At 50.4% G+C, this 27,536-nt stretch overlaps 8 protein-coding genes across 8 annotated transcripts; 1 reads left to right on the forward strand and 7 right to left on the reverse strand.

Annotated features, from left to right (window-relative positions):
• Nucleotides 1–2,715: 2,715 nt before the first annotated feature.
• On the reverse strand, nucleotides 2,716–4,557 carry LOC135604834 (uncharacterized). The gene is made up of 2 exons (XM_065094491.1): nucleotides 3,868–4,557; nucleotides 2,716–3,726 (listed from the first exon to the last, which is right to left on the reverse strand). Exons 1-2 carry the CDS (start codon nucleotides 4,555–4,557, stop codon nucleotides 2,716–2,718), a joined length of 1,701 nt encoding a protein of 566 aa, XP_064950563.1.
• Nucleotides 4,558–5,282: 725 nt separating this feature from the next.
• On the reverse strand, nucleotides 5,283–8,102 carry LOC103975819 (subtilisin-like protease SBT1.6). The gene has a single exon (XM_009390909.3). It carries the CDS (start codon nucleotides 7,968–7,970, stop codon nucleotides 5,634–5,636), a length of 2,337 nt encoding a protein of 778 aa, XP_009389184.2. The 5' UTR covers nucleotides 7,971–8,102; the 3' UTR covers nucleotides 5,283–5,633.
• A 1,330-nt stretch (nucleotides 8,103–9,432) lies between these two features.
• On the reverse strand, nucleotides 9,433–9,885 carry LOC135604835 (glycine-rich protein 2-like). Its single transcript, XM_065094492.1, has one exon. The coding sequence runs from the start codon at nucleotides 9,883–9,885 to the stop codon at nucleotides 9,433–9,435; it is 453 nt and encodes a 150-aa protein (XP_064950564.1).
• Nucleotides 9,886–10,962: 1,077 nt separating this feature from the next.
• LOC135605695 (probable amidase At4g34880) lies at nucleotides 10,963–13,315 on the reverse strand. Its single transcript, XM_065096091.1, has 5 exons — nucleotides 12,451–13,315; nucleotides 12,153–12,367; nucleotides 11,802–12,041; nucleotides 11,509–11,707; nucleotides 10,963–11,430 (listed from the first exon to the last, which is right to left on the reverse strand). Exons 1-5 carry the CDS (start codon nucleotides 12,985–12,987, stop codon nucleotides 11,074–11,076), a joined length of 1,548 nt encoding a protein of 515 aa, XP_064952163.1. The 5' UTR covers nucleotides 12,988–13,315; the 3' UTR covers nucleotides 10,963–11,073.
• A 192-nt stretch (nucleotides 13,316–13,507) lies between these two features.
• LOC135605696 (uncharacterized) lies at nucleotides 13,508–14,860 on the reverse strand. The gene is made up of 3 exons (XM_065096092.1): nucleotides 14,607–14,860; nucleotides 14,130–14,505; nucleotides 13,508–14,041 (listed from the first exon to the last, which is right to left on the reverse strand). Exons 1-3 carry the CDS (start codon nucleotides 14,776–14,778, stop codon nucleotides 13,678–13,680), a joined length of 912 nt encoding a protein of 303 aa, XP_064952164.1. The 5' UTR covers nucleotides 14,779–14,860; the 3' UTR covers nucleotides 13,508–13,677.
• A 2,060-nt stretch (nucleotides 14,861–16,920) lies between these two features.
• Nucleotides 16,921–17,683, reverse strand: LOC135605002 (uncharacterized). Its single transcript, XM_065094668.1, has 2 exons — nucleotides 17,552–17,683; nucleotides 16,921–17,467 (listed from the first exon to the last, which is right to left on the reverse strand). The coding sequence occupies exons 1-2, from the start codon at nucleotides 17,648–17,650 to the stop codon at nucleotides 17,342–17,344; spliced, it is 225 nt and encodes a 74-aa protein (XP_064950740.1). The 5' UTR covers nucleotides 17,651–17,683; the 3' UTR covers nucleotides 16,921–17,341.
• Nucleotides 17,684–19,416: 1,733 nt separating this feature from the next.
• On the reverse strand, nucleotides 19,417–20,853 carry LOC135586449 (LOB domain-containing protein 18-like). The gene is made up of 2 exons (XM_065094669.1): nucleotides 20,027–20,853; nucleotides 19,417–19,894 (listed from the first exon to the last, which is right to left on the reverse strand). Exons 1-2 carry the CDS (start codon nucleotides 20,366–20,368, stop codon nucleotides 19,523–19,525), a joined length of 714 nt encoding a protein of 237 aa, XP_064950741.1. The 5' UTR covers nucleotides 20,369–20,853; the 3' UTR covers nucleotides 19,417–19,522.
• Nucleotides 20,854–25,377: 4,524 nt separating this feature from the next.
• LOC135605697 (ACT domain-containing protein ACR8-like) lies at nucleotides 25,378–27,501 on the forward strand. The gene is made up of 4 exons (XM_065096094.1): nucleotides 25,378–25,736; nucleotides 25,890–26,721; nucleotides 26,829–26,933; nucleotides 27,032–27,501. Exons 1-4 carry the CDS (start codon nucleotides 25,681–25,683, stop codon nucleotides 27,407–27,409), a joined length of 1,371 nt encoding a protein of 456 aa, XP_064952166.1. The 5' UTR covers nucleotides 25,378–25,680; the 3' UTR covers nucleotides 27,410–27,501.
• The last annotated feature ends 35 nt before the right edge of the window (nucleotides 27,502–27,536 follow it).

A 27,536-nucleotide genomic window follows, 5' to 3' on the forward strand; every position in this document is an offset into this window, starting at 1 on the left:
GAGGCGGGTGGGAGAGGCCCAAGTATGTCCAGCCCCCATTGCGCAAATGGCCAAGCATAGTCGACGGGGGTGAACAGGACCGCCGGCCGTTGGGCGGTGCGGGCGTGCTCCTGACATGAGCGGCATCGCCGGACGAAAGCTTTCGCGTCCTGGCGCATGGTCGGCCAGTAGTATCCCTGTCGGAGCATCTTGTGCGCCAGGGCGCGTTCGCCTATGTGTTCCCCGCAGGCCCCTTCATGCATGTCGGACAGAACTGTCCGAGCTTCGTTCGGCTCTAGGCAGAGTAACAAGGGGCACGAAAAAGACCGCTTGTACAGCCGTCCTCCTTCTTCAGAGTACCATGCCTGCGTCCGACGCAAGCGTCGAGCCGCGGTTTCGTTGTCGGGTAGGGTTCCGTCCCGCTTGAAGCGTAGCATCTTCTGTACCCAAGTGGCCGGCGAGCCGTCCGTGACCGTGGTGACGACCTCTATGGCTCGGTGGGGGAGCTCTTCGGTCTCGGGTCGAGCCCTGGGGGCCGGGTCGGACGCCAGTTTGGCCAGGGTGTCGGCTCACTGGTTCTCGCTCCTGGGAACATTCGATAATTCAAAATGGACGAACTTGGTGGCAAGGTTTTTTACCTGTGCCAAGTATTTCGCCATGGTCGGGTCCCGGGCTTCGTATTCGCCGTCGAGCTGCCTAGCCACCAGCTGTGAGTCAGTGGTTACGAGTATGTCGGTCACCCGCATCTCCAGTGCCAATCGGAGCCCCGCCAGGAGAGCCTCGTATTCTGCTTCGTTGTTGGTGGCTCTGAACCCGAAGCGGAAGGAGCGCTCAATCGAGCGGCCGTCGGGTGTCACCAGCACCAGCCCTGCGCCGGCGCACTTTGCGTGGTCGACCCGTCTACGTGGAGAGTCCACGTGTCACGCGGTGGCTCGAGTTCTTCGCCTGCACTCGGGGTCAGCTCCGCGATAAAGTCTGCCACAGATTGGGCTTTAATGGCGGTCTGAGGCGTGTACTATATGTCGTGCTCGCCTAGCTCCACTGCCCATTTGAGGAGGCGCCCTGCAACGTCGAATTTAGACAGAACGAGCCGAAGCGGCCGGTCAGTTATTACCTCAATCGGGTGGGTCTGGAAGTAAGGGCGGAGCTTTCGTGCTGACAGGACGAGCGCCAGCGCCAGCTTTTTGATTGGCGGGTAGCGTCCTTCTGGCCCGCTCAGCATGTGGCTGACATAGTAGATCGGTAGTTGGTCGCCGGAGTTTTCTTTGACCAGAACCGAACTGACTGCGTGCTGGGAGGCGGCGAGGTAGAGACTCAGTTTCTCCTCTTGGGAGATTGAGGCGAGTCGGGGGAGGTTGGCCAGGTGCTGCTTCATCTGCTCGAAGGCCCTCTCACATTCCGTCGTCCATCGGAAGTTCTTCGGATCCTTCAGGGCCTTGAAGAAGGGGAGGCAGCGATCTCCCGATCGGGAAAGGAAACGTGATAGGGCGACCAACCTCCCGTTAAGGCGCTGCAGGTCTCTGATCGTCCGAGGGGGCTGCATGTCTATGATAGCCTGGACCTTTTTCGGGTTGGCGTCAATCCCTCTCTCGTGTATGATGAACCCGAGGAATTTTCCAGAGGTTACGCCAAAGGCGCACTTGGCAGGGTTGAGGCGCAGGCCGAACCTTCGCAGGGTGTCGAATGTTTCAACCAGGTCGGAAGAATTAGCGTCGGCTGTTCGGCTCTTCACGATCATGTCGTCGACGTATATCTCCATGTTTCGTCCAATCTGGTGGGCGAACATCCTGTTCACCGTATTCTGGTAGGTGGCCCCGGCATTTTTCAACCCGAACGGCATGACTTTGTAAAAATATATCCCTTGCTCGGTGAGGAAAGCTGTGTGTTCTTGGTCTTCGGGTGCCATCCTGATTTGGTTGTATCCGGATAAGGCATCCATAAACGAGAGACGGGCATGGCCGGCTGTGGCGTCGACTAGCTGGTCGATCTTCGGTAGGGGGTAGCAATCTTTTGGGCAAGCATTGTTGAGACTGGTGTAGTCAATGCACATCCGCCAGCTTCCATTAGGCTTTTTGACAAGGACTACATTGGAGAGCCATTGTAGGTACCTGGCCTCTTCTATGAAACCGGCCGCCAGAAGTCGGCTTACCTCTTCTCGGATGGCAAGTTGCCGATCTGGGGCCTGCCGCCTGGGCCTTTGTTTTACCGGACGGGCATCGGACGAGATGTTTAGGTGGTGTTGCGCGACTTCCGGGTGGACTCCCACCAGGTCAGATGACGTCCAAGCGAAGATGTCGGCGTTGGCTTGCAGAAGGCCGATGAGCTGCTGTTGCTCCTGGTCGAGCAGTCCTGACCCGATTTTGACTGTTTGGTCGGGCCTGCCTTTGATCAGTGGCAAGTCGATGGTGGATTCCTTCGGCTCGGGGCGGGGGGTCGGTTTCTTTCCCTCCCGGGGGTCCTCCAGCGGGGATTGGACCCTTGCTCTCTTGTTTAGCGACACGGTGGTTAAGTAGCAACGCCTGGACTCCCGGGGGTTCCCCACTACTTCTCCGACCCCATCGCGGGTCGGGAACTTGATGGTTTGGTAGTAAGTTGAGATGACGGCTCGGATCTTGTTGAGGGTTGGCCGTCCGAGGATGGCGTTGTATGCTGTGGGGAGGTCGACCATTAGAAAGGGGGTCATCACTGTTTTTGCCCTCGGGAAAACTCCCAAAGTTAGGGGCAGGGTGATAACCCCTAGTGACGAGATTGAGGAGCCGGTGAACCCCGTGAGCATTGAGCATACCGCTTCATGTTTTCCTTTACCAGGCCGAGCTTTTGGAAGGCGTCCCAATAAAGTATATCGGCCGAGCTTCCAGTGTCGACCATGATCCTTCTTACTTGCGCGTTGGCGATTCTGGCTGATATCACCAACGCGTCATCATGTTCGGTTGGCTCGGGTCCCCCGGTCGGGAAGGTGACTTCGGGGCCTTTCTCATGTTTGGAAGGTTCGGCTCGGGAGGCCCTGGCGTATGCCTTTCCGCCTGCCATGGAGTTCCCTCCGGACGCTGGCCCGCCGGTTATGACATCTATGTGCCGCTCGATGAGCCCCTCCGGGCGTGGCGAGAGCTCCTTATCTGGCCGGAGGTATGAGCCGAGGTGCCCTCGGCGGATGAGCTCCTTAATTTGCCTTTTTAATTCTCGACACTCCTCGGTGTCGTGACCGGGCTGTCGGTGGAAACGGCAGTATTTAGAGTGGTCCGCGAGTTCGCGCGGGCTCCTCATCGGGTGGGGGTCTTTTAGAAGGCCTTTCTCCTTAATGTGGAGAAATATTTCGGTCCGAGAGGAGTTCAGGCCCGGGGGAGGGGACCTAGGCACCGCCTCGTTGAGGCCGCCGGCCCTACGCCGGGAGGTAGCAGGCTGTTGTTGCTGGGAGTGCTCTGGCTTGACCCTCTTGCGCTCGTCGCGCCTCCCGACCATCCATGCTTCAGCAGCGATGAACTGGTTCGTGCGCTGCAACATTTCGGGTTCCGAAGTGGGGGGTCGCTCCACCAGAGACCAAAAGAATCGGGTAGGGCGCAGGCCCATCATGAATGCCTGCATCATCAAAGAAGGGTGAGCATCAGACAGCCCGCGAATTTGTGTGGTGAAGCGGTTCACAAAGTGGGAAAGGGGCTCGTCCTCCCTCTGGTTGAGCCCGAGGAGCATTGCCACCGACGGCTTCGGCTTAGCGTGAGCCAGGAAGTTAAGCTCGAAGTCCCCGGCCAACTGGTCGAAAGAGGCGATGGTCGCGGTCTTCAGATTGCTGTACCACGCTCGGGCTGGGCCTCGCAGGGTTGTCGGGAATGCCCTGCACATCAAGGCATCAGACGTCCCGTATAGCGCCATTTGGGCGCGGAAAGCGGCTACGTGGTCCGCCGGGTCGGTGGCGCCGTCGTAGGGATCCAATGAAGGGAGCCGAAAATGCGGCGGGATTGCTTGCTCTTGAATCTCGGGGGTGAAAGGGGACCCCTGGTGTTGCTTGGCCCCCGGGTCTCCCCTGGTCCGGCGAACCTCACGCTGCACCTCGTACAGTCGGCGGCCTACGAGGCGTAACTGGGCCCGTAGGCCCTCCGTCGAGTCTGAAAGCGGGGCCATGGGCGTCGGGTGCGCCACTAGGTCCTCCGCTCGTTGGCTCCCGGGTTGGGTCGATTGGCCCGGAGGCGAAGCGGGAGACTCGGGAGGCGACGCGGGGTTCTGGGCGGCGGACCGTTGCCGTGGTGGAGGTAGGGTTGAGTGTGAAGACGTCGGAGGAGAGACCAGCGGGATGATGGTTTGCATTACTCCCGTAAGAGCCCGGACCTGGTGTGTGAGGTCGTAGAAGGCTTCAGGCGGCACGGGGGACGGGCCACCGGGATTGGCGATGGGGGGCGACAGACCGGGGTCGTTGAACAATCGCCAATAGCGCTCCGAGATCGCATCGGGGCGCTCGTCCCGAACCCCCTCCTGTTGGGGATGTTCTTCCGTTGCGTCGGTCGTGTGCGGCCTGACGGCTGGGGGTTCGTCGGAGTGAGCCTGTTGATCGCTTGACATTCGGACCGGCCCTCCTTCTAGCGCCATTATGTTAGGGTAAACACATTTTTCTTAGCCGTGACCCCGGGAGTCGTCTCGGCTCGTTCGGGGGTCCGAATGGCGGGGATCTCCCTGGGGCGTTGCTCGTTTCTGCCAAGGCGGTCGGGTGCGGCTTCGGTCTCGGGGCGACGCTGCGACTTCCTCCGGGCGGGGATTCGGCGCGTCCGGACGGGGGCCTTGGCTCGGTACCTGCACAAAGGTCGGGTCGGGATGCTCCACCCGACCCCTCCGACGATCAAGTTAGAGAGTGACGTGGAGGTCGGTTTTCTTCCAGGAGGTCGCCCCCCCTTCTCCTTCTGGCTCGGGGGTGTTTATAGGGGGACTCGGCATTACCGGGCGCGCCATCCCGTCAGTCGGGGCCGTACTTCTGATAGCGTCCGACATCGCCGAGGACGTTGCGTAGGGGACCGGGGAATCGCAGGGTATGGGCGAGCTTCAACCGCTACCTACTTCTGTCTTGTCCTACTGTGTTGGGTCAACTGAGGGGGCTGTGGGCTTAACGAAGCTGACGTCCGGACGCAGACCGTCACCCTCGTTGCTCTTCCTGGGGCGTCGCGCCTGTCCACGTGCGGGGGACGTTGCCAGGAGTGAGGTCTGCCATTTTTTGCCATATCAATGTCTTTCTTGGATTACTGGATACCTATGAACGGCTGATATAACCTGTCATCTCGGACATCCATCGGTGATATATATATCCACACACCAAAGATTAATTGAACACCCAATCTCGACCTACTTGGAATATAAACAGCTCGAACATGAGTCATAATCCAAACATGCCCTTGACAACACGCAGTATCCAAACCACCGTCCGTCGGTAACAGACGTAACTCGTCGACACCACCTTGTACCAGTAAAACACAGAATCCAAACTTGTGCTGGCTAGATATGATACACAAACGGCCCTCTTCCCCACCATCATACGAGAAAGAAGGCCCATCGAAAGCGTATCCAAGAACAACCCACTTTGCTGTCACACAGCGCCCTACTGAGCTACCCTCGGTTAATGCCGGCTCGAGCCGACCACCCGCACTTGTCGTCCATCTTGCCGTCGTTATCGTCCGCTACAGCGGTTGTATCCACGACACCACGATTGGGCTCCGCACTTCGTGAGACCCGTCCGACCAGACGAGGTACGCGAATCTCGGCCCGCCGTCTCCCTCCGCCGTCGCCGTGACCGACACCTTGAATCTCTGCCGCCTCGCCCCGGCCGTGAACGCCAGCTTTCTCGGCGTCACGGCGACCGCCAGCCCTTGTCCTTCCGCCATTTCCACCCTCGCCTTGTACACCGCCTCCGCCATCGAACCCACGTTCGTCGCCGTCCTCCTCACCGTCCTGCTCTGATTCGCCGCCGCCCCCGCCACTGCCGGGAAGGTCACTGAGATTGACGGGTAGTTCAGGTCCTCCGCAGCCGGCCTCTTCGCCGGGCATGCCGTAGTCGCGTTGGTGATCACCTGGAGTGTCCTGGGGTCGTACCCGATGGCGCAGAGGAAGGCCACGTAGTCCTGGGTCGCTATGTCGTACACCAGGCCGGGGTCCATCGCCCGGTCCAGGTTGAGGTGCCCCGCTCCGATGTCGAACGGGGTCGCTGGCTTCCCGGTCGACTCGTCCGTCATTGGCTTCCGGCGATTGTCGTCGAGGCGCCCCGTGGTCATCATCGCCGATCTGATCGCCGCCGGGCTCCAGTCCGGGTGAGCCGACTTCAGCAGCGCCGCCGCGCCGCTCACGTGCGGGCACGCCATCGACGTACCAGACAGGATGTTGAACTCCGTCCTCCGGCTGTCGGAGTCGAGCCCGGTCGGCCCCGCTGCGCCGGTCCAGGCCGCGAGGATGTTGACCCCGGGCGCGATCAGGTCCGGCTTGAGGATAGATGGAGTGAGCCCGTTGGGGCCACGGCCGGAGAAGGAAGCCACGACCGGCGCCGGCTTGACGCCAAGAACGGTGCCCCTGAACTGGATGGTGGCAGTGGGGACAGCGGCGGAAGCGACGTATGCCTTGATGACGTCGCCCTCGGAGTAGCCAACGGCACAAGCCGGGAGGACGTGGGCGTCGCCAACGAGGCCCTCCCCGTTGGATAAGCCATTGGCCAGGATCATTCCAACCCCGCCGGCGTCCTTCACAACGTGGCCCTTGGCCACGCGAGGGCTGCTGCCGCGGTCGCAGATCAGGATTTTGCCCGCGACCATTTTGGGGTCCAGGGAGTTGTCCATGCAGAGGGAGGCGGAGAGGCCGCCGGACTTGCCCGGGTAGACCAGCGGGTACTTGGAGCCGGTGAGAGGCTTCCCCGAGTAGAGGGAGACGCCAGACAGGCGCCGCCCGTCGCCAAGGATGACGTCGGCAGGGAAGGTGCGGTCGATGGTGCCTGCGCCGACGGTGGTGAGCCAGGGGGCGACGTTGGTGACAGACATGGAGGTGGGCCCGTCGTTGCCAGCAGAGGACGCGACGAAGACGCCCCGGGAGACGGCGCCGAATGAGCCGATGGCGATGGGATCGAGGTAGTAGGGCGAGGCAATGCCGTCGCCACCACCAATGGAGACCGAGATGACGTCCACACCATCGGCGACGGCGCGGTCGAACCCGGCGAGGATGTCGGAGTCGAGGCAACCGGAACCCTTCCAGCAGACTTTGTATGTGGCCACCCGGGCCTTGGGGGCAACGCCCTTGGCGATTCCCGCGGCATAGCCGGCCATGCTGGCCCGGAACGCATGGCGGCCAGCGGCGGTAGAGGCAGTGTGCGTGCCGTGACCGTCGGCGTCGCGCGGGGAGCGCGACTCCACCGTCTGGTTGATGCCACCACCGCCGCCGACAAAGGAGGCGTCATGGCCCTTGGAGAAGAACCGGGCTCCGACAAGCTTACGGTTGCAGAGGGACACGGGAAAGCCGGGGCCGGTCTCACAGGCGCCACGCCATCGGGAGGGGACAGGGCCAAGGTTGCGGTCGGAGAAGCTGCGGTGCTCGGGCCAGACGCCGGTATCCAGCACGCCAACGACGACGTCGGAGCCGTAGTCGGAGTCCGACCAGAGGCCGTCCTGATTGCGTAGGCCGAGGAACTGGGGGGAGCGTGTGGTGTCGAGGCGACGGAGGCGGTCCTCGAAGACGGCTAGGACACTAGGGTGGGCGGAGAGGACGGCGGCGTGGGCCGGGGCGAGGGAGGCAGAGAAGCCGTGAAAGACGGTGTCGTAGACGTGGAGGAGGGGAAGGGGGGTGGCGCCGCCGCCAGAGAAGGCGGCGGAGGCGTACCACTGGGCATGAGTGGGAAACACCGACGGCTTTGCCCGGTGGTCGACACGGAAAACAAAAGTCTTCTTCTTCGCACCGCCGGTAGCGGATAAATCCGCCTCCGACGCGGCTATCAGCGTAACGATTAGGATGAGGAGGAGACGAGGGCAGGGGAACGCCATCAGTGGAAGTGTGTGGACTGAAGAGTGAGCGAGTGAGTGTAACGGATAATCTGCCAATAACAAGTTGGGAAAGGGGGGCGGTGGAAATGAAGGGAGAGGGACACAGCTGCTGGCATCTGCCAAGATTACGAAGAAAGTACTTTTCTTTAATGCTTTGGTTATTTATCAGTGTCGGTTCCCCATCTGCCTTAAGATCAGGGGGATATTTTTTTGTTTTTGTTTTTTGTTTCTGAGGTATGAGACAGACATACGAGGATATTTTCTTGTTTTTGTTTCTGTTTCCATGAGGCGTGAGTCGAACAGCCGTTGACTCTGGTCCAAGGAAGACTGACACTCAAGAATTATATAATGCTGTGGCTTTATGGACCGTTGGGGTTTCTTGTCGATCGGTTCAATCCAAGACTCAGGCGTACAGGTCGCCCAGATCTCAAACCATCAGATGACACGTGTGTTTTATACACATACGGAATTAATTATATATATATATATATATATATCTCTCTCTCTCTCGAAAATATAGTTAATTTAAATTTAGAATAATACATACAAAAATCACTGCCTTTGAGGAGGGCATATGCAATTTTGACTCTGTTTTATTACATTTGGGGCGAATACTTCTGATCTCTATTATTGCAAATATGAGACGAGTCGGATTGTGTGTGTTGGTCGCCAAGTGGTTCTCCACTGGCCATTCGGTATAACTTAATATTCCTCACCTTTAGTTGGAAGCAAAGGGAAGACCACTAACAAAAAGCTAATGTTAATGGCTCCAACAAGCATAAAGTGTTATTTGGTAGCCTTTATTTGGATCAATCCCAGCGCACTACTGCTCTCGTTTTCATGCAGCATCAGCTTATCTTGTCAGCTTTGTCCTGGCATAGTTTGATTGCTACTTCTCACTTCTACCACAGTGATGGTTGTGCAATTGTGCTTATGCAGAACAAGAACAAAGACAAATTCCCTTATTTCACCAATTCTACAACATGTTTTGTTCAGAAGTATGTCAAACTTTACATGTTTCTGCAGTACATGATATCACAGTTCACTTGTATGGCCTATTGACATTACGGTCTGTCAATTGAATATGTACAGTAACTATCAGTTTACAATCCAATGGATCGTCGAATTGGAGACTGATAAGATGTTTTCTGGTTTAATTCATCCAGTAAAAATAGAAAGCAACATCACATATGGAAGACACCGAGTCTAGTGAGAAGGTTGGATCTAGAAAGCTTGGAGTATGTAACAAAGACGAGTATCGATCGACGACACACAGTTGAAACACCATGCTATTATCACAAGAACAGTGAACACTGGGTATATATGTCGAGGGGCGTACCCTGACGAAATGTTCCTCCACCTCAGAGGCCGCGGCCGCTACGTGGGCAGTCCTCCACCTTGTGCCCCGGCTGGCCACAGTAAGAGCACGCATCTCGAACCCGAATCCGTTCACAGTCGATCATCATGTGCCACCCCTCACCGCAGAAACGACACACTTCCCCGCCTCTCCGGCGTCCGCGGCCCCAGAGAGTGTTGCCGCTGGGGCCGGTGACGTTGACGGCGTTGGGGATGCCATCGTTGCCCTGCCCTCCTCGACGGAGAACTCGATGACCTCGTCAATGTGGAGCGCGGGGACGTCCTCGCCCCCGAAGGAGGACTGGTCGAAGAGGTTGTCCCCTCCGCTACCGGGGTCGACCGACGTGATGTTGACGGCCTTGGGGTTACCATCGTTGCCCTCCTCAACGGAGAACTCGACGAACTCGCCAATGTGGAGCGCGTGGACGTCCTCGCCCCCGAAGGAGGACTGGTCGAAGAGGTAGCCCCTTCCGCTGCCGGCGTCGACCGGCGTGATGAAGCCGGAGCCGTCTTCCTCAATCCATGTCACCGTTCCCCACCACCTCCTCCCTTCTTCCATCTTTGCACCTCTCGTTTGTGTGTTAGCGTTGTAAAATATGTCGAGTGTCGTAAGATGTTTTCGAAGTATTTATAATAATTCAAATTGCTTGAACTACAAGACTACTTTAAGAACAAGAAATCTAAATATGAAAGAAAGGTTATAGGTGAAGAAAAGAATCATCAATATGTGGATTTAATTGTTCTCTTTGACAGGAAACAATATCCGAAAGTCCTTTAAATGTTGTTGGTTTCTACATACAGAAAGGATGAAAGAAAATTTAGATATATTCTTTTAAGATTTAGGTAAAAGACTATATAAGAAAAATCTATTTTTGGATTGAGATTAACACAAGTCAAGTTGCGATTTATCTTATAAATGATGCTTTAATTTACAATATACAGTGGACAATCATATTCATAAAAAATATTTATATTGATTTTTTTATTATTTCTTTTTGCTCTATCCTTAATAGTGGATTGGTTACACCTATGATCAGAATAGAAACCAACCAATAAATTTCATGATTTAAAAAGGTAGAATCTCAATCCAAATTAATAATAGCAAACAATGACAACCTCATTCAGAGAAGGTCATCATCTTGCTCATTTATGTTCTTAGGATACATTAATTAGTTTGCATAAGATTGTTTTCCTCGATTAAAAGGTTAAAGGTGTTTAAATCGAATTCAATATTTTATTTAGTTTATAATTTTAAATATTATATTTTAAATGAATCGATTTGATTTGATGAATCGGTTGAACATAATAAAAATTTTAGTCCAATTAGATTGGCACGATAAGATTTATAAAATTAAACTCGTATCATTTGTGAAATTATAACATCGAGGTTAGGTTAATATGGTCATCCTAAGTTTAGTTTCATCGTCAATTGGTAAAACTCAAGTACCTAAAAGATTTTTATAAATGGATCACCGGAATCGTTTGTAGTCTTTAACATCGAGTTATCGATAAATCTCAGTTTTTTATTTAACTTAAATATGATGATAAAATGAATCAATTAAGATATCTCATGTTTAAGAGAAATTATGAATTTTATAAGCATAATAACACTTAACATCGATCAAACACCGGTGCATTCAAGTGCCTCATCTAGAAGACCAACTTTATTCCAGAGAATGTTCCACAGCCACTTCTCTTCAACGTCACAAAGGTTACCTGGAAGCTAAGAGACCTACATCAACTGGCTTCATTTCCTGAATGATGGAGGTTTCCTAACCATTGTTGCTTGCTCAAACGCATACGCAATCTCGATCAACTTGGGTTCTGAGCCCTTCACTCCTCCAAAGCATATCCCAAAGGGATCTCCAGCTGTGCCATACCCCGCAGGAACACTGATGCCTGGGTACCCCCCAATCGCCAGAACAGAAGTGACACCAATATTCCCTGTGACCACTGCGTCTAATCTGTTCTCCATCATCAACCTCTCCAATCCTTGGATGGAAAGCTGAGTCATTCTGGCAATGGCACTCTTTTCAGCAGGACCTATTCCGGTAGTGTTCTGAGCTGCTAGAAACACGAGCTGTCCAAATTCCTCCACTCTTTCCTGTATCAAAGAGATGATCCACTTGTAAATGTGTTTGAACAGGAAATGGGTGAAGATAGGTTTGCGAGTTATGCTAACCTCAATCCTGTGTTTGTCGTTGAAAGCTATCACATCTGCAAGAGATCTTACAGGTGAAGAGGACAACTCTGACAAGTATGAATTCAGTGCCATCTTAAACTCAGCCAGCAATGCAACCTCTTCACCGCTCTGGGTGGCGTCAAGAATGATGCTCAAGTTTGATATCTCAAGGTTGTCGATCAAGATGGCTCCTTTTTGCCTGGATGTGATGAATGAAAGATACTGTTAGATAGAAGCTAAATCAAACCAACTTCGATCGTACACACGGAAGAAAGGATAAATGGCATCCTCACCTCATGGTGTTGAAGTGCTCTTCGAAGACCTTTTGTTGGACAGATCCATTTGGGAAGGTGAAGAATGCCCTCAGGATCCCTATCCTTTTGCCTCTCAGTCCATCCACCTGCAAGAACTGCTTGTATCCACCTCGAGGTATGTACTTCGATGCTGCTTTAGTTGCCACTGCATCTCGCTGATCGAAACCCACAATAGCCTCCAACACTTGCACGGCATCTGACACCGTTCGACCAATGGGGCTGCCCACAAGACATAATAGTGAGGTTTCTTGTAGTGGATTCTTGATGGGGTCGGGGAAGACGAGAATTGCAAACCCCTGCTGATAAGTAAGAAGGGCTCTGTTGTCTTACCCGACCGTGTCCTGTCTCGGGGAGATGGGAACGACGCCGGCCCGGCTGGTGAGGCCGACGGTGGGTTTGATCCCCGCCACCGAGTTGAAGTCCGAGGGACAAATTATGGACCCATCCGTCTCCGTCCCCAGCGTCACCGTTGCCATGTTGGCCGCCGCCGCTATCGCCGATCCGGTGCTTGAGCCGCACGGATCCGCCGACAGCACGTACGGGTTCTGCATTCCTACCGGCGCATACGTGAACGAGCACCAAGCAAGTGAAGCTCGTGAGGGATAGGTGAGCGAATCGAGCAACTTACCCGGCCCTGCCCGCCGCGCGCGCTCCACGAGCTCGGCGCGTCCAGAGAGCGGAAGTTGGCCCACTCCGCCATGTTGGCCTTCCCCAGGATTACCGCTCCCGCCCGTCGCAGCCGCCGCACCACCCCCGCGTCGCGTGGCACCTTCGAGCCCAGCAGCGCGAACGAGCCTGCGGTGGTGTTGAGCCGGTCCCGCGTGGCTATGTTGTCCTTGAGGAGGACGGGGATGCCGTGCAGGCCCCCGCAAGGACGGCGCCCGCTCCGGTGCTCCCGGTCGGCCAGCTCGGCCTGCCGCAGCGCGTCCGGGTTCACCTCGATGACGGCGTGGAGGAGCGGGTTCAGGGCGCGGATCTGCGTCAGGTAGAACTCCACCAGCCGGCGGGAGGTGAGGTTCCCCTCCCTGAAGGCCAGCTGGATGCCGTCGATGGTCGCCTCCTGGAACTCGAACCCACGGCAGGGGAAGGTCGAGAGGAGAAGCAGCAGCAGAGCCGTGAAGCGGCAGATGGAGAACGAGAGGGGGGGCATCACTCCCATCTGCATATATCCCACGATGGATTATGCGTGAACGGAGGGCATCGCGGTTGGAAATCCGATACAAATAGGCGCTCGTGCGATGAAATCTATGATCCGTTGACCCAAAAGTTTTGTGTGGGCGTGCTTGATGTTGTTCACCGGCTGCTTACATACCCCATGGAAATAGCAAGTGGCTTCATCTCGGATGCCCTGTTTTCGTGGCAGGTGCTGCTTGGACTCTACCGATCGCAAACGAATCGAAGCCTTTTAGTAAAGCCAAGCGGTGGAATCACTCGTGGATGGCCGTCTTCCTGGCGTCACACACGGGAAGGTGAGAACTCGATGATGAATGTTGACTGATCAGAATAATCTCCAAGCTCGAAGACGAAGACGAAGACGAAGACGCAGGCCAAGTGGGCTTCTGTCACCTGGTCAAGGCTCGGCCCGAATGTCCACAATTCATTTTATTTAGGCAAAGTTGCACGCTTATATCTAACGAGAGTGATAAAGTATTAATTAATTCATCATCATCCAAGTCTCAGCCAAGTGCAAGAAAACGATTCCGATGCAACTTATATTACTATAGTGGAATCAAAACAGAAGGCAAGTTACATTAAACCAGTCTTTGGCTTGGCTGTTCATAAGTACGCAATGTCAATAGCGCTAGCACATCCATTTTAAATCGAGGCCAACCGGCACCGGCCGGCGGCCTCGCTTTCAAGATCTACATGGGGTGAAGTTGCAGCCAACTGTTTCAACACCAAATGCCCCGGAGTTGGCCATTCGAAACCGCAGCGCCACCGTGAGAGCATCCTGTGGAGAGCCGACCAGCGCCCGGTTCATGAAGTCGAAGACACTGAGCGTGGGGTAAAGGAAGTTGAGGGTGTTGTAGGAGTTGAGGAGGGAAGCGGTCGCTTCACGGAGGAGCGTTCTGTAGAGGTCGCCCCGCCCGTGGAGTGCTTCCCACAGGGTCAGCTCCACCCCGTATCTTCCTGCTGCCACGGGCCCGAAAGCAATTGCCACTCTGGTGTCGGGGTTCACTGCTCTCCAGTAGCACTGGTACTGTGGCATCAGCCATTTACTACGCGATCGCAGTGTTAAAGATAACGTCAGAAGGAATGTGGAAGCGCAAATGGCATAAGAAAGACGGGGAAAGCTGCGGAGCGTACCCGTAGGGGCAAGCAGAGACCTCGAACAACGGCAGCGGCGGCGTAGGAGGCGGCACTGGCAGGGCCGGCGTCGGCGTGGGACTCGGCAACGACGGCGCGTTGGGGCAGAACCCAGCGGGCACCTGCGGTTCCGACAACAGCGGCTCCACGACGTACATGGCCATCCCGAACATCCGGAACAGCAGCGTCAGCCCCTGCGCCGGTCCCGCCGCCGCACCGCACCCGGCCGGCCCGCCCACCACCCTCGCGTAGCAGCCGCTTAGGTCGGGGCTGCCGTCGAAGTATACCGAGTAGCTCCCGAACCAATTCGTCTCGTCTTCCCCGTACGCCATCTCCTTCCCATCGGTGCCTCTGCAGACCACCGCCACCTTCGCTCCTAACATGACATGCTCAAATCATGTACACAACTCCGGCATTGTACCGAGACCTGAAAGCAAGGTAGTACGATCCAGGAATGGGTTCCTAAGGTGGTGGAACCTGAGAGACCGTAGTCCAAGAAGCCGCGCTCCCCGTCCTGGCATTGATCGCAGAAGACGGTCCCGGTCACCATCGTGTTTGCGCTCGCCAACGTCATGAATCCTTCTTCTTCTTCCCAAGAGATCGAAAGAATGGTTCCCAAAACCAACAGTACGACCTTCATGCGACCCATGAGGGTGTAGTAATTGGAACTGAGGAGCGGAGGTGCAAACTATTAGAAGGGGAAGAGATGCTTTGGTTTGGAAGTAGAGGAAAAGGAGGGTGGGAGGTGGGAATGCTGTGGGTCGCAAGGGATCCATAAGAAGTTGGAATAAGCAGTAAATGGGGTTCGTATCCACCTCCTACCTGCCCCCATCCACAATTTACTGCAGCCTAAAAAGGGTTCCGTTCAGACGTTGCTCCTTCTATGAGAGAGACTCGGAAATAAGTGCTATCTATGACGCAGAAAATAGCAGCTCTCTTCTGAGTGTTTGAAGAAGGCTGCGAGTAGAGTGCAGGTGCAAGTTCTACCACAAAGAAAACAGAGAGACGAAGAAGGTCTCTCATTTAAGCCGCGTTCAGTCTCATGCCATCATCGTCTGCTCCTGACGGTGGGTGGTTGGAAGCATTTAGATGCTTCCTAGTTTCGTTCTCGACCTTAATTTCTCTCTCTACCGTGAGTTCGATTCTCAAGCTTGGTCTTTGCCCCCTGTTTTCCACTGGGGACCTTGAGAGTTCACGAGATGTTTGACCCTCTCTCCACGGCCACCAATTGATCTCCACCAACTCTGCCAGTCTTTTCCGGCAAGATAACTCTCCATGCGTCCTGCTCACGAGCTTAATTAGTATTGCGTCGGATGGAAAGATAACAAAGAACGAATGCAGTTGGTCTTGTGCTGTGACGCCCCGCTACGATTTAATCCATCTTACAGAGTTACAAATCATTTATAATGCATACTGCTCAAAAGAATATCTTACAAAACACATATAGCTGACCACCAAACCATCCAGTCCTTCATTCATATGGCTCTTTTCATTCATGTTGACTCTTCAATCACCATGTTAGTAGCCCATGGCCCAAAAGAATACTACTATCAATCTGTTCTGCAATTTGAACAACATTAGAATGAGCTCAAATGCCCAGTAGAAAGGGGAAGAAGCCAATGGTAAGCTAATAACAATATGCTGTATACATAAATATCATTTATAAAAGTTAATCATGTATTGTTATGCATGAATAGAGGGTCAAAGAAAAAAAGGAGTAGGAAAGAATGATAATGCATATCACTGAATGATACCAAAGAACATCATGATACTCATCCAATCATATTAGCATCATGTACAAACATCATCAATAGCATTTGAGAGGTCATAAACCATTGACCTCTCCGATCACTAGGGAGATGTATGGGTATGATGTCAATATCAATGAGATTATATTAGATCGAGTTTAGCATATAGTTCCAAAAATCAAAATCATTCTCATTTATAATAATTGATACTATGATCACCCTCAAAATATAATACTATTCTTACTAGATATTATGCTACATGTAATTTCAAGGATAAAAAATGTCATACTTGCAATGACTAGTGGTCATACATTTAATTTGTTCGGTTAATCCCTTAAATTATAATGCTAATAGTAATAGATTACCTCATATAGTTGGACCTTATTAGCATCATGATTTTTATATTTAAAAAATTTATATTATGATCCCTATAACTATAAAAGGAAAATAAATAATCTTATTTACTTTAATGTTGTCAGCTAGAAAAACACAACACACATGACACCACATACTAGATTAGTATAAAAGTGATGGGAAAAAAATAATTTCAATGTCCCTTTCATGTCATTTTGTTTTACCTCAATCAACTTAAAATTAAACAAAAACATAAAATTAGAGTTTAAAAATGAGCTCAAGTGAGCGCTTCACTTGACCTCTCCGCATCCCAACTCACCTCTATTTGTGAAACACCCCTCTCACTGTCACAAAAAAAACTAAATGAGTGTTAAAATTATCCTTTTACATATTATTTTTATATTGACTCAGTGATTTTACGTGTTGAATTTTTCATCGATACAGCCCATGATATTAGGATAAATAAAATTATAAAAATCTTAATATAATTTTTTTAAATATAAAATCGTGATGTTAATAGATCCAACTAATTAGCCCCTCAGCGGGCTGGACGGCGTCAACACCAAGAATGAGTTTCCCATGCTTTGCATCGGCTGCCCTCCGTTGTTGTCGTCTTGAAATGGAACGGTTGGATCTCGTCCCGACTCTAAAGGTCCTCGCTTGTCTTGGAGTTCTTCTAATCTTCCTGGGTCGCAGCTATGGTTCTCTTACGCAGAATTATTGTGTCACATCAAGTAGTTGCTGTGCCTAAATCACGCCTTTTCTTACAAAAACGTGCTTTGGCTTGTGTTACACATCTTGCATGGTTTGTGTATGGCGTGACACAGGAAAGGAAAAAGGTGTCTCTAAATGGAAACTTTTCAAGCTCGAGTTATTGTAGATGCCCACCCACAACGCTTATTCCCCTTATGCCAACGAATGAGGATAATATTTTCGGCACACCCGTAAGAAAGCCTAGAAAATGGTGTTCATGGCCATCAATTGACAGAATGATGAATGGATCGCTCTTTCAGATTGCCACCGCAGCGTGCGTGTCATTCCAAGCCCATGCTTTGTTAACGTTGGAAGGGAAGGAAGCAGCACAAAGGCAAAGGCGAGCTTTTCATTTGGTCAGCGATGCGCCGTCACCAGCGTCTCGATGAATCTGAGTCCGTCGAACCTCGGCGCGAATTTGTCTTCCCCTCCCCTTCCCGATCCCGTTCCGGCGGCGCGATTCTGCCTCGACGTTCCCGATCCCTGTCAAGTCAGTCGACCCGCATGGAATTCTTTTGTTTTGTTTCCCTACCAAGAATCATGTGATTGAGGCGAGAACAGGAATACCTCCTCGGACGACGAGGAGGGGGAGGGGAGGCTGGCGGCTGAGAGGGCGATGGAAGAGGCTGCCGCGACGGAGGCGGCCAAGGCCCCGGCCTTCTTCATCTCCTACCGACTTCTTGGTGTCGACGCCGTCTACCTTCCCTCCCGCCCTTTTAATGGCCCAAAAGAATCTCTTTGGCCCGGAAATTAACTACAATGAAATGTGAGTTTGGGTCCGACGTTGACCAAACGTCGGTTATCTTGTGCGTTGCTCGCGCGTTGAATCTCGGCTCGCGTCGTTAGGAATAAAAGAAACGCAATAACGGAACTCCACTTATCTACGTTAGCCGTGAGATTCTCTTCCTTTGCTTTCGGCGGGCTCTCAGATTTAAAGGCTTCACAGTGGGGCCGGCCATGGTTTTATCTTTTGATTTTTTTTCTGATATAATAATAAAAATAATATAAACATATATCCTTCCAAAGTTAATATTTTTTTTTGCTTTATATATTTATATGCTTGAAAGCCCATTAACACGAAGATATGAAATTTTACTTCAATAAAAGATATTTTGGTGTCACTTTAGTCAAAATAGTGTATACATATCAAAGCAGTATAAAACGACACAGATCGATCCAGAAACAATTATGTCATGATGCAACGTAGCCTGGCTCAAAAGCGACGCCACCTGGCTCCAAAGCGACGCATTGCAAATCTGCGTCATTCGGAACCAAACGATGCTTATCAGCAAGGATGCAACCTTGCAAAGCATGAGATCGAAAGGATGATCTTAGAATAGATAAATCGCTCATCGAAAATATCAATGAACGCCAATAAGGACAAGGGGAATCGACTCCCTATGAAAGGTATAAAAACCACCCCAGGGAGATGCCTAGGGTATAGGATTCACTATTCACAAAAAAATAAGTATTGAAGAGGTAAAGTCGAAACTCCCATCTCTGGTGTTGACCTATCATGCAGGAATTCGGGACCAGAAGCTCCTCGCGGATTCGTTGAAAAACACCATAGGACATGGCGACCACGATTCTTCGTCCCTTCTTTACGAAGCATTCCTTCTGAGTAACTACGAGGACGACCTTATACAATCGGGATCGAAACCAAACCATACCCCTTTCCAAGCCATGATATAAAAAATCACAATAGTACTTCATACGTGTAAGTTTGCAGAAAATGGTGTTGAAACTCCAATCGATATTATTATTGTTATTATTTTGGATAAGATGGTTAACTTGCAGCCTCCAACTCTCTATGTCAACAGTAATTCTGACTTTTTTAATATTGAGCATAATTTTGGAATATTTATTTCTCGTGTTAGATCAAAACATGTGATAAAATAATATCTAGTGAAAAGAAAAACTTAGTATAGTAGGAAGGAAAATAGAAATGAAAAACAAAATAGTCAGTCGAAATAAGAACATTATTTAGATACATATTCATAATTAAGGAAGTCACTGCTCATCATTGTCAACAATGATTAACCAGAATCTATTGGTATGTTTAACGAGCCATGCCTGCGACAGGTTGCTACACATGAGAACAGTGGAACGCGACAGTGCAGGTTTAGCCGGTAATGTTCTTGGCACATTCGGGGAATCCATTTCCTATGAAGACAACACCCTTTCTTGAAGCAAGTCGTCTTAAGCATGTTTGCTGCATATATAAGGTAGCTTACTTGTTGCCTGCTTGAAGTCATCAACCACAACGAGGACAACTTAAGCAGAAATGCAATATGAGTAATAATAGCGATCGTGTATGGTTTCTCTCCTACCGTGCATCATCACCTTTCGATGTTCTCCCAAACGGATGAGTCCAATTGGAACTGATTCATTACATCAATTGACCCATCCATCAATCTGCTCTGGAGACAAAATGACAGCGACTTTGATCTTTGTTGAGTAATTGATATCGGAAGAAAGATGTTCGACAATGAAATAGAAGCGGAGGCCTACACCAACCTTCTCACAAGGTTCAGATAATCAAATTGATTTGGATTCTTGAACCCCGGGTTCAGCAGTCACATCACCTAAACAGTGTCGACCGAGGAGCTCCCTCGCCAATTCCTGGAGATCGCCGCCGCCACATCCAGAGCTCTCGGACGGGCTTCTTGTGCTGGTGCTACGCTGCTGCATGAACAACGTCGACCGCTGCTGCTGCTGAAGAGGCCATGACGGCAGCAGCGGAGGGTCGAACAGCGTGGAGAGATCGGCGGTAGAAGGGAGGGTGGAGGATGACGAGAGGTCTGACATCGAGAAGGGGATCGGTGAAGCGAGTGACGGAGGAGGGGTTGGCAGCTCCAAAGTGGCCAGATGCGCTTGTAAGCAGGACAGCTCTGCATGTAGGTTGACTACCTATTCGGAGCACCACAATTCAATCACTCCACATCAGTTCGTTTGATCAAATCATACTGCTTGTAGTAATTGATCATGAACATGCAACAGTGTCGCTGAGGGAATCAGATACGGAGAACGCGCAACATGCACCTGTTGCTGGAGGGCGAAGATGTGAGCGACGCAGCCGTAGACGGGGTCGCGGAGGCGTGCCTGAGCCTCGTAGCAGATGGTAACGACGGCGTCGAGGCGCTTATGGGCGGGGATGTGGAGGAGAAGCTTCGACGCGTTGCTAGCCCCGAACACCTTGTGCACCGCCGCGAAGTGCGCTGCCCCTTGCTCGGAATTGAAGTAGGGCGCAAATATGCACCCTGTCACGCACTTCCTCCTCAGAAATTTACACGCTCCGCAGGGTCCCCCGCCTCCTCCACCTCCACTACCGCCACCACCTCCTCCTCCTCCTCCTCCCCCATTAGGACCGATACTGCCGCTCATATCACCTGATCCCCTTCTCCTTTTCGCTGCTTCCTGTTGTATATTTAGGTTGATCCCGACACGAGAAGGATCGATTGCTTTCTTAGAGAGACGATCTAGAATGGCTAGAAGGAAAGAAAGCGAGGAAATAAGATTTATAGAAAGAGAAGAGAGGGTGTTAAAATGGTGTGACGGAGAACGAGGAGTTTGTCTTATTGGCAAAGGGTCTTGTTGGAGTTACTGTTTGATGCTTGTTTGCTTTTTGGTTCCTCCTGTATTGTTATTATCTTTAAAGCCACGCCAAGCAGCGAAGCCTATCCCAAACCTCTCTCTCTCTCTCTCAACGTTTAGCAGCTTGCGTGAAGCAAGAACGCAACAAAAACCCCAACACTATAAATCTTCTCTTCTTCTTACTCGATCTCTTCTCTTGCTTGTCACTGTGGAGCAGCGCAGCAGCCTCTCCTCCCAACTCTCTCTACGTCTTCTCCCTCCTTTGCGCTACACTTAATGTTTTTGTTTCTCCTCTTTCTCTATACATATCAACTTTAAGTGGGGGGTGGCTATATATAAATCATGTTCTATAACAAGTGTGGAAAGTGGAATAAACGTGTCCGCGTCCATATCTCTATATGTGTGCAGGTGGATGTGGCGGATGCGTAGAGGGCAAAGGACGCAAGCTTCAACTTGCACTACTTGTTTTCATTGACCCAAATGACACTCGTGTTCAACGCATATATTATGTTATGCTTCTCCATGGCTTGGCTTCGCACTTTGCTTTGCTTAATCAACTGAGAACCCTAAAAGAAGACAACGAAGGCACCGGGCTGTGACCAATTCAGATATGAATGATCGATCGATGTACGTAATCTTATCTCCACAAGCATAAAGACTCCGCAGAATCGGAGAGAGGGGCATTACCGTGATTCCAATATGTCACCAGGGTGATTCTATTTCATAAAGAGAAGTAAAACAAGCGACTCCCACATGCGTAACCCCCAGTCATACGCCGATAGGCATTGGTCAACTGGGCCCCGACTGTCACATCAAGTGCCGCTGGACCCCATCTTCGGTGTTCGTTCTCCTAGTGACGGAAATATTAAATTAGGATGAGTAACGGGTTCGTACCGTTTCGGTTCGCTGCCCCGATTCCGACTTCCTCACCGTAACAGTACAAAAGCTCATAAAATAATAGCAAGTGCTACAGTCGGGAGCGGCGCAACGCCGCGCCGTCCGGTTCATGGCCTGGCGATGCCGTGTGATGCGGGGAAGTAGTGCATCAGTACCTGCTTTCTTCGTCGTTGCCTTTCCGAAGCGTGTCACGGTCAACCCTCATCCGTTTCTTCTTTTCGTTGTTAATTCTCTCTCCTCGGCTCAACTTCACCTCTCTGTTCCTGAGAGAGAGTGAGAGGTTCTCTATTGAAGTGGCGTCGTCTTGGGAATGGTTCTCTTTGGCCATTGGTGGGGTCAACGCATCGGGATCATGATAAAGCTGAGAAGTCAACTTCGTGTGACTTCCGCTGCAGATTTCTTGTAGAATCGATAGATTCTGAGTTAGGGTAATGTCGCCATTGAAGCAGGGCAATTTTGATGACAACTAACAAACAGAGACAAGGAGAAGGGGACTAAAACCAATCTTTTTCCTCACGGAAGGAGAGCTGTGGAACAAAGTGTCGATGAGAGTGAAAAATCATGCAGGCACATTCAAAACCAATAATTTTTTTTATGAATATACTGATTAAATATTAATTTATCAGGTATAAAATTAAAGGGCTAGAGGGGTAATATAATGATTGATAAGTATTTTAGATTTTTTTTAAATATCTTAGGACAATAAATCTTAATACTAAAAGGATTTCATGAAAGAAGAAAATTTTAAATTTTAAGATTTAATTCTTCTACAAATATTTTATATACCTTTGAGTTTTGATAATAAAAAAATAAAAATTGAGAAATACTTTGAATGTTTCTTTATTTTTTTAGAATATCTAAAATTTCTAAAAAGAATGACAAGAAGATATATAAAAAGATTATGTTTAAAGATGAACGATTTAATCTCAATAAAAATTTTATTTTTATTTTATAGATATAATAAAAGTTATGAAATCACGTTAAATCTTATATTAATTTTTAATATATATATATATATATATTTTTTTTTTTTTAATATATTTTAATTATTTTTTACTTTCATCAATACTTTGTTCCAAAAGTGGATATCATGATTTTATATTTTACTTTATAATATATAGTTTCCGCTTTGAGTATACCCATATAATTTTATCTTTTCGAAACTTATAAATATCAAAAGATACTTTGATGATACGATGAACTTATAAATTATTTATTTTTTATTTTTTTATTAATATAAAACTAAATATCCTTATCAATACTTAGATATTCGAATATGTGATGCATACAAAAACTTTCAAAGATCACACGAAGTGACAGGAAAAAGCCGTAAGAAGCCATATGCCATAAGGATGAAAAGTTAAAAGGATAGCGCTTTTGGAGAGAATGATGAAGTCGTTATTTAATATTGCCACTGTCTTTTTAAGCGTACAGAAGCTGAAAGCAATATTCTTGTGCGCTTAGGTTTTGAAGATAATGGCACCAAACCAGACTTAACAAGTATTTTTTTTTTCTTTAATCGAAATTCATGAAAATTTCGTAATATATACCCATTGTCATATCACTATTATTAAACAATAAAGAGGGTAGATTGATGCTTCTTTCCTACATCTAATATCTGACAACAAGAGGGTCGGGGTTTGACATGAATGCAGATAAATAAAATAAATTTAGTATTCAAATAAGGTTTAGATCAAATTTTTTTGCGTATAATCTGATGGGTCTTAAGCGAGCTTGCATAATCTACTACTTCTAATCATAGTTATCTGATCCGAATTCGAAAGTATCGTTACTAGCCCGATGAACAGTCAACTAATTAGACTACATGTTTAATAAAAAATAATTTTTAAATGTATAAATTTACTAAAAAATATTTTACTAAATTTAAGAATATCAAAAGAAGAATATGTGAAAAGATCAGATTAATATTATTCAACTTGGTCCGTTAATACGGATTATCTAAAAATCAATTAGGTTAATTGGTTCATTTTCAGTTTCTGAACATAAATCAGATCGGTTAATGATCCGGTTTAGGTTTTTGAGTCCAACCATCCAATTGAATCCAACCATCATCTGCGTTGGTAATCGAGATTTACAAGAGAACAGCATCAGAAATCAGCACCTTTCTTGCAGAATCAAAACCTTTCCGATTCGAGTGGTTTCGAACGACGGCATCAAGTTGCTTCGGTCTCCGTTTCTAACTTGGGTGATGTGGATGAGACCTGAAACCTTTCCTGCAGCGTTCTCCTTTCAACACACGCACGAGCCCTGGTTTCGTTTGGACGGAGAAGTCGATGAATGCGCAGAGAGAGGTCATCTTCCTGCTATCTCCTCTCCCTGAACGCATGCGTGAAACATGGCTTCCAGCGGAGGGCAATGTCAATGAATGATCGGACAAGTGCCATCTTCCAACTGCCAACCGGGTGGACCGATGTTCTAATTCCACGTTGAAGGTTGATTTTCGTGCTATAGTCAAATGATTATTTAGTATAGTCGGAAGGATTGTGCTTCTTACAATAAAGCGGGAAGTTGACTTTTAACGATAGGATTTTGTTAAAATAAAGGCAAATGAAAGTATATTTTAGTGCGTTCTCTACCCCACCAACCAGCTAAAACTCTTCTGACTTGCAAATGTCCTTACTGTGCACATCAATTTTTTAGGCCTTAGTCACTATCTAAGATTTCTTCCACGTCAAGCAAATAAAGTTTCAAGATAAAGCCTTAAGCACTAATTAAAAATAATTTTAAAAAATAAATTATAATAATTATTTTTTCTCTATTTTTTAGGCCTTAGTCACTATCCGATTCCATCCGCGCCGTTGCCTCCTCTCACCGTAGCCACCGTCACCGCGCACGCCAAACGTAGCGAAAACATAGGCGGGAAACCCAACCACCATCCCGCCTTCTTAATTATAAAATATAGATTAAATTAGAGGAAAGGAAATTCGAGCAATAAAGATTAATCAAAAGGTCACGGGACTTTCGCCACTCTGCCGCCGTCAAATCTCACGGCGTCGGACGATCGATCACAGCGGTCTGTCGACCACGTGGTGCGATTATGGCGCTTCATGTGACATCACGTGACCGTATCAGCTCGCCCTCATTTCGTGCGGCCCGCCGTTAGCAGTTTCCGGTGGGCCAAAGCCGAACAAGCAGCAACATAACGTATACTTTTTCTCACCGATTCAACACGTACCCAGTGGATACCTTCCCTGGGATGCGACGAGAGGATGGTTTCGTCTGCGACTCGTGCTAATGTAAAACAGCAAAACCACCTTCAAGGGATGAGAAGAGTAGCTGAGAGGTCACGGTTTCCCAGGCCACGCATGTTTTGCCGTTTAAGACCCTAACAGTACGCACGTGGCCACTGTCTTAGGGTCAGGTGAGGGATCCCCGGTGCGACACGTGTCCTAGCGCATTAATTGCGCCACATGACCCAGCTCGTGTCCCGAGCCTTTCCGTATATCAGCCAATGAGAAGGCGACACGCGCGTGGGTCGGCGCGCCCCTTCCGTGTCCCACACAACCCAGCGACGGTGACCGTTGGCTCTGACCGTCCCACGTTTTCTCCTGGTTACGAGAACCGCTATCGTGGAATTGTCAGTGGTATCAGGCTACTTAACACGGCGTTTCCCACCATTCTACAGTGACATGACTCGACCCACGACTGCGAATTCCGTGGGGCCATTTCATCCGTAATTAAAGGGCCGACCTTTAGCAGTTACTATGGACAAGTGGCCATTAATAATGATATAACATATGATATTGTGATTAATGGTAAGCTGAAAGAGGAAGCAACGGAATGGAGGTGGCGGTTGACTCGGGTCGGGACGGCGGTTGTGATCTCCATGTTGTTAGGATTTTGGGTTTGCAATTAGCAACACGATGTGCGAGTCCGTAACGATGTCCTGACGGTACGTTTATTGCTGCTCCCTTCTTTGGCTCCAGCTTGGACGTTCTCTTCCAACTCTTTATTGCCCCCAGCCGAAGGAGCTACGGAGAAGTAGGAGTTGCTACAGAGAACAGTAGAGAGAGAAGGGGATCTCAATTTCTTTTGACTCGTTACGAGGTTTCTGTAGACATAGTAGAGAGAGAGAGAGAGAGAGAGAGAGAAGGGGCAAGACCGAATTAGAGGTCAGTACAAGAAGGAGGAGAAGAAGAAGAAGAAGAAGGAAGCGGGAGAAGAAAGCGCTGGTTTCAGCAGAGATGGAATGGCCTGACGAGTACCAGAAGCTCGTCAACACAATGATGAACGATCCCAGGTGACCCACTTTTTGTCCTTGGTTGTTTTGTGATGGCTCTGATTCAGATCTGTTCTTGGTTGCTTCGGTTCGAAACACACTATCGCTCTAGCTTTTGGCCGTCTTCGCTCCTTCACCTCGATCTCGGCTTGCTGCTGTTGTTTCTGTTGGCAGGGTGGTGATCGACAATGTGGTGTGCGCGACGGCGACGGTGGTGCGGGTGAACAGCGCCCGCAAGCGCGGCATGCTGCTGGAGGCCGTGCAGTTGCTCACTGACCTCGACCTCACCATCAAGAAGGGCTACATCTCCTCCGACGGCCGCTGGTTCATGGACGTGTTCCACGTCGCCGATGGATGCGGCCACAAGCTCGCCGACCCCGCCCTCCTCTCCCGCATCGAGCGCTCCCTGGGCGGCGAAGCCGCCTCCTCATCACCCGATGACAATAGCTACGATGGTGATGTTGGTGGCTTGGCTGGCCTCACGGCTCTGGAGCTCACGGGCACCGACCGCCCTGGACTCCTCTCCGAGGTCTTCGCCGTGCTCCGCGACCTGGAGTGCAACGTGGTGGAGGCCAAGGTATGGACCCACAACGGCCGCATCGCTTCCCTCATCTTCGTCAAGGACCACGACTCGGGCTCCCCCATCGCCGACGCCCACCGTGTCCACCGCATCGAGGTCCGCCTCCGCAACGTCCTCCGCGGCGACCACGATGTCCGCGGTGCCAAGACCACCGTGGTCTCCCCCAGCATGACCCATTCCGACCGCCGCCTCCACCAGCTCATGTTCGCGGACCGCGACTACGAGCGCGTCTCCTCCAACGGGGCATCGTCGTCATCAAACGCATTGGTCGCGGTTCAGAACTGGACTGGGCGCGGTTACTCCGTCGTTAGCGTGAACTGCCGCGACCGCCCGAAGCTTCTGTTCGACGTCGTGTGCACGCTCACTGACATGGAGTACGTCGTCTTCCATGGCACCATAGGCACCGACGCCGATCGAGCCTATCAGGTTAGGATTAACGGAGAATAAACAGTTAGCTTCCGTCAGTCACAAGTTCCCCTATCAAACATGGTTCTTCATCTTTCACCTTGAGCCGATATTGTCGTTGATTGCAGGAGTTCTACATAAGGCATATGGATGGAAGTCCGATCAGCTCCGAAGCCGAGCGGCAGCGAGTGATCCAGTGCTTGCAAGCGGGTATCGAGCGCAGAGCATCTGAGGTGACCTTCCTCTGATTCAATTTTCAGAAAGCAAGCGCTAATGTGACCTCTGTTCCGATGCCTGAACTCTGTTCTGATTGATGTCGTTCTTCGAACAGGGGCTGATGCTGGAGCTGAGCATGCCGGACCGGAGGGGCCTGCTGGCGGACGTGACGCGTACGTTCCGTGAGAACAGCCTCTCAGTGACGAGGGCGGAGATCACGACCGAGGCCGGGGAGGCCAGGAACGAGTTCCGCGTCACCGGCACCGACGGCCAGCTGCCCGACCGCCGGGTGATCAATGCCGTCATCGAGAGGATCGGCAAAGACCACCTGAAACTTAAAGAGGAGCGGGCGCCGCCATCTCACCAGAAGGCAACAGCTCCGCGGGAAGAGGCAGCGGAACACGGCGGCGGTGCGGTGGTGGGGCTGCTCGGCCTCGGTAACCTGGTGATGAGGAATCTCTACTACCTGGGCCTCGTCAGGTCCTGTTCTTAGAAACACGGTGAGCGCAATCGGGAAGGCATCACATGCGTTGGTTGTGTAATTGCACTATCTTTGCTGCTGCTACATGGGTCCAGAGTTTGAATCGGGTTCGAGTCTGTACATAAGTGATGGGAGTTGG

This window comes from Musa acuminata, chromosome BXJ2-2 (assembly GCF_036884655.1).
Source record: "Musa acuminata AAA Group cultivar baxijiao chromosome BXJ2-2, Cavendish_Baxijiao_AAA, whole genome shotgun sequence".
NCBI classification, from domain to species: Eukaryota; Viridiplantae; Streptophyta; class Magnoliopsida; order Zingiberales; family Musaceae; genus Musa; species Musa acuminata.

Bases quoted from the DNA above. Each gene is read 5' to 3' on its own strand.
- LOC135604834 (XM_065094491.1), bottom strand. From the start codon at position 4,557: ATGGCGCTAGAAGGAGGGCCGGTCCGAATGTCAAGCGATCAACAGGCT. The intron at 3,727-3,867 runs GTAGCCGCTTTC...TCTTTCGACCAG, and splicing joins CCACCGACCCGGCGGACCAC to TTGGCCGGGGACTTCGAGCT.
- LOC135605696 (XM_065096092.1), bottom strand. From the start codon at position 14,778: ATGGGTCGCATGAAGGTCGTACTGTTGGTTTTGGGAACCATTCTTTCG. The intron at 14,506-14,606 runs GTTCCACCACCT...ATGTCATGTTAG, and splicing joins CTTGGACTACGGTCTCTCAG to GAGCGAAGGTGGCGGTGGTC. The intron at 14,042-14,129 runs GTACGCTCCGCA...GCGATCGCGTAG, and splicing joins GTCTCTGCTTGCCCCTACGG to TAAATGGCTGATGCCACAGT.
- LOC103975819 (XM_009390909.3), bottom strand. From the start codon at position 7,970: ATGGCGTTCCCCTGCCCTCGTCTCCTCCTCATCCTAATCGTTACGCTG.
- LOC135605697 (XM_065096094.1), top strand. From the start codon at position 25,681: ATGGAATGGCCTGACGAGTACCAGAAGCTCGTCAACACAATGATGAAC. The intron at 25,737-25,889 runs GTGACCCACTTT...TTCTGTTGGCAG, and splicing joins ACAATGATGAACGATCCCAG to GGTGGTGATCGACAATGTGG. The intron at 26,934-27,031 runs GTGACCTTCCTC...TTCTTCGAACAG, and splicing joins TCGAGCGCAGAGCATCTGAG to GGGCTGATGCTGGAGCTGAG.
- LOC135604835 (XM_065094492.1), bottom strand. From the start codon at position 9,885: ATGGAAGAAGGGAGGAGGTGGTGGGGAACGGTGACATGGATTGAGGAA.
- LOC135605002 (XM_065094668.1), bottom strand. From the start codon at position 17,650: ATGAAGAAGGCCGGGGCCTTGGCCGCCTCCGTCGCGGCAGCCTCTTCC. The intron at 17,468-17,551 runs GTATTCCTGTTC...CTGACTTGACAG, and splicing joins CCTCCTCGTCGTCCGAGGAG to GGATCGGGAACGTCGAGGCA.
- LOC135586449 (XM_065094669.1), bottom strand. From the start codon at position 20,368: ATGAGCGGCAGTATCGGTCCTAATGGGGGAGGAGGAGGAGGAGGAGGT. The intron at 19,895-20,026 runs GTGCATGTTGCG...TGCTCCGAATAG, and splicing joins TCTTCGCCCTCCAGCAACAG to GTAGTCAACCTACATGCAGA.
- LOC135605695 (XM_065096091.1), bottom strand. From the start codon at position 12,987: ATGCAGATGGGAGTGATGCCCCCCCTCTCGTTCTCCATCTGCCGCTTC. The intron at 11,708-11,801 runs GTGAGGATGCCA...CATCACATCCAG, and splicing joins GAGCACTTCAACACCATGAG to GCAAAAAGGAGCCATCTTGA. The intron at 11,431-11,508 runs GTTAGCATAACT...TCTTTGATACAG, and splicing joins ACGACAAACACAGGATTGAG to GAAAGAGTGGAGGAATTTGG.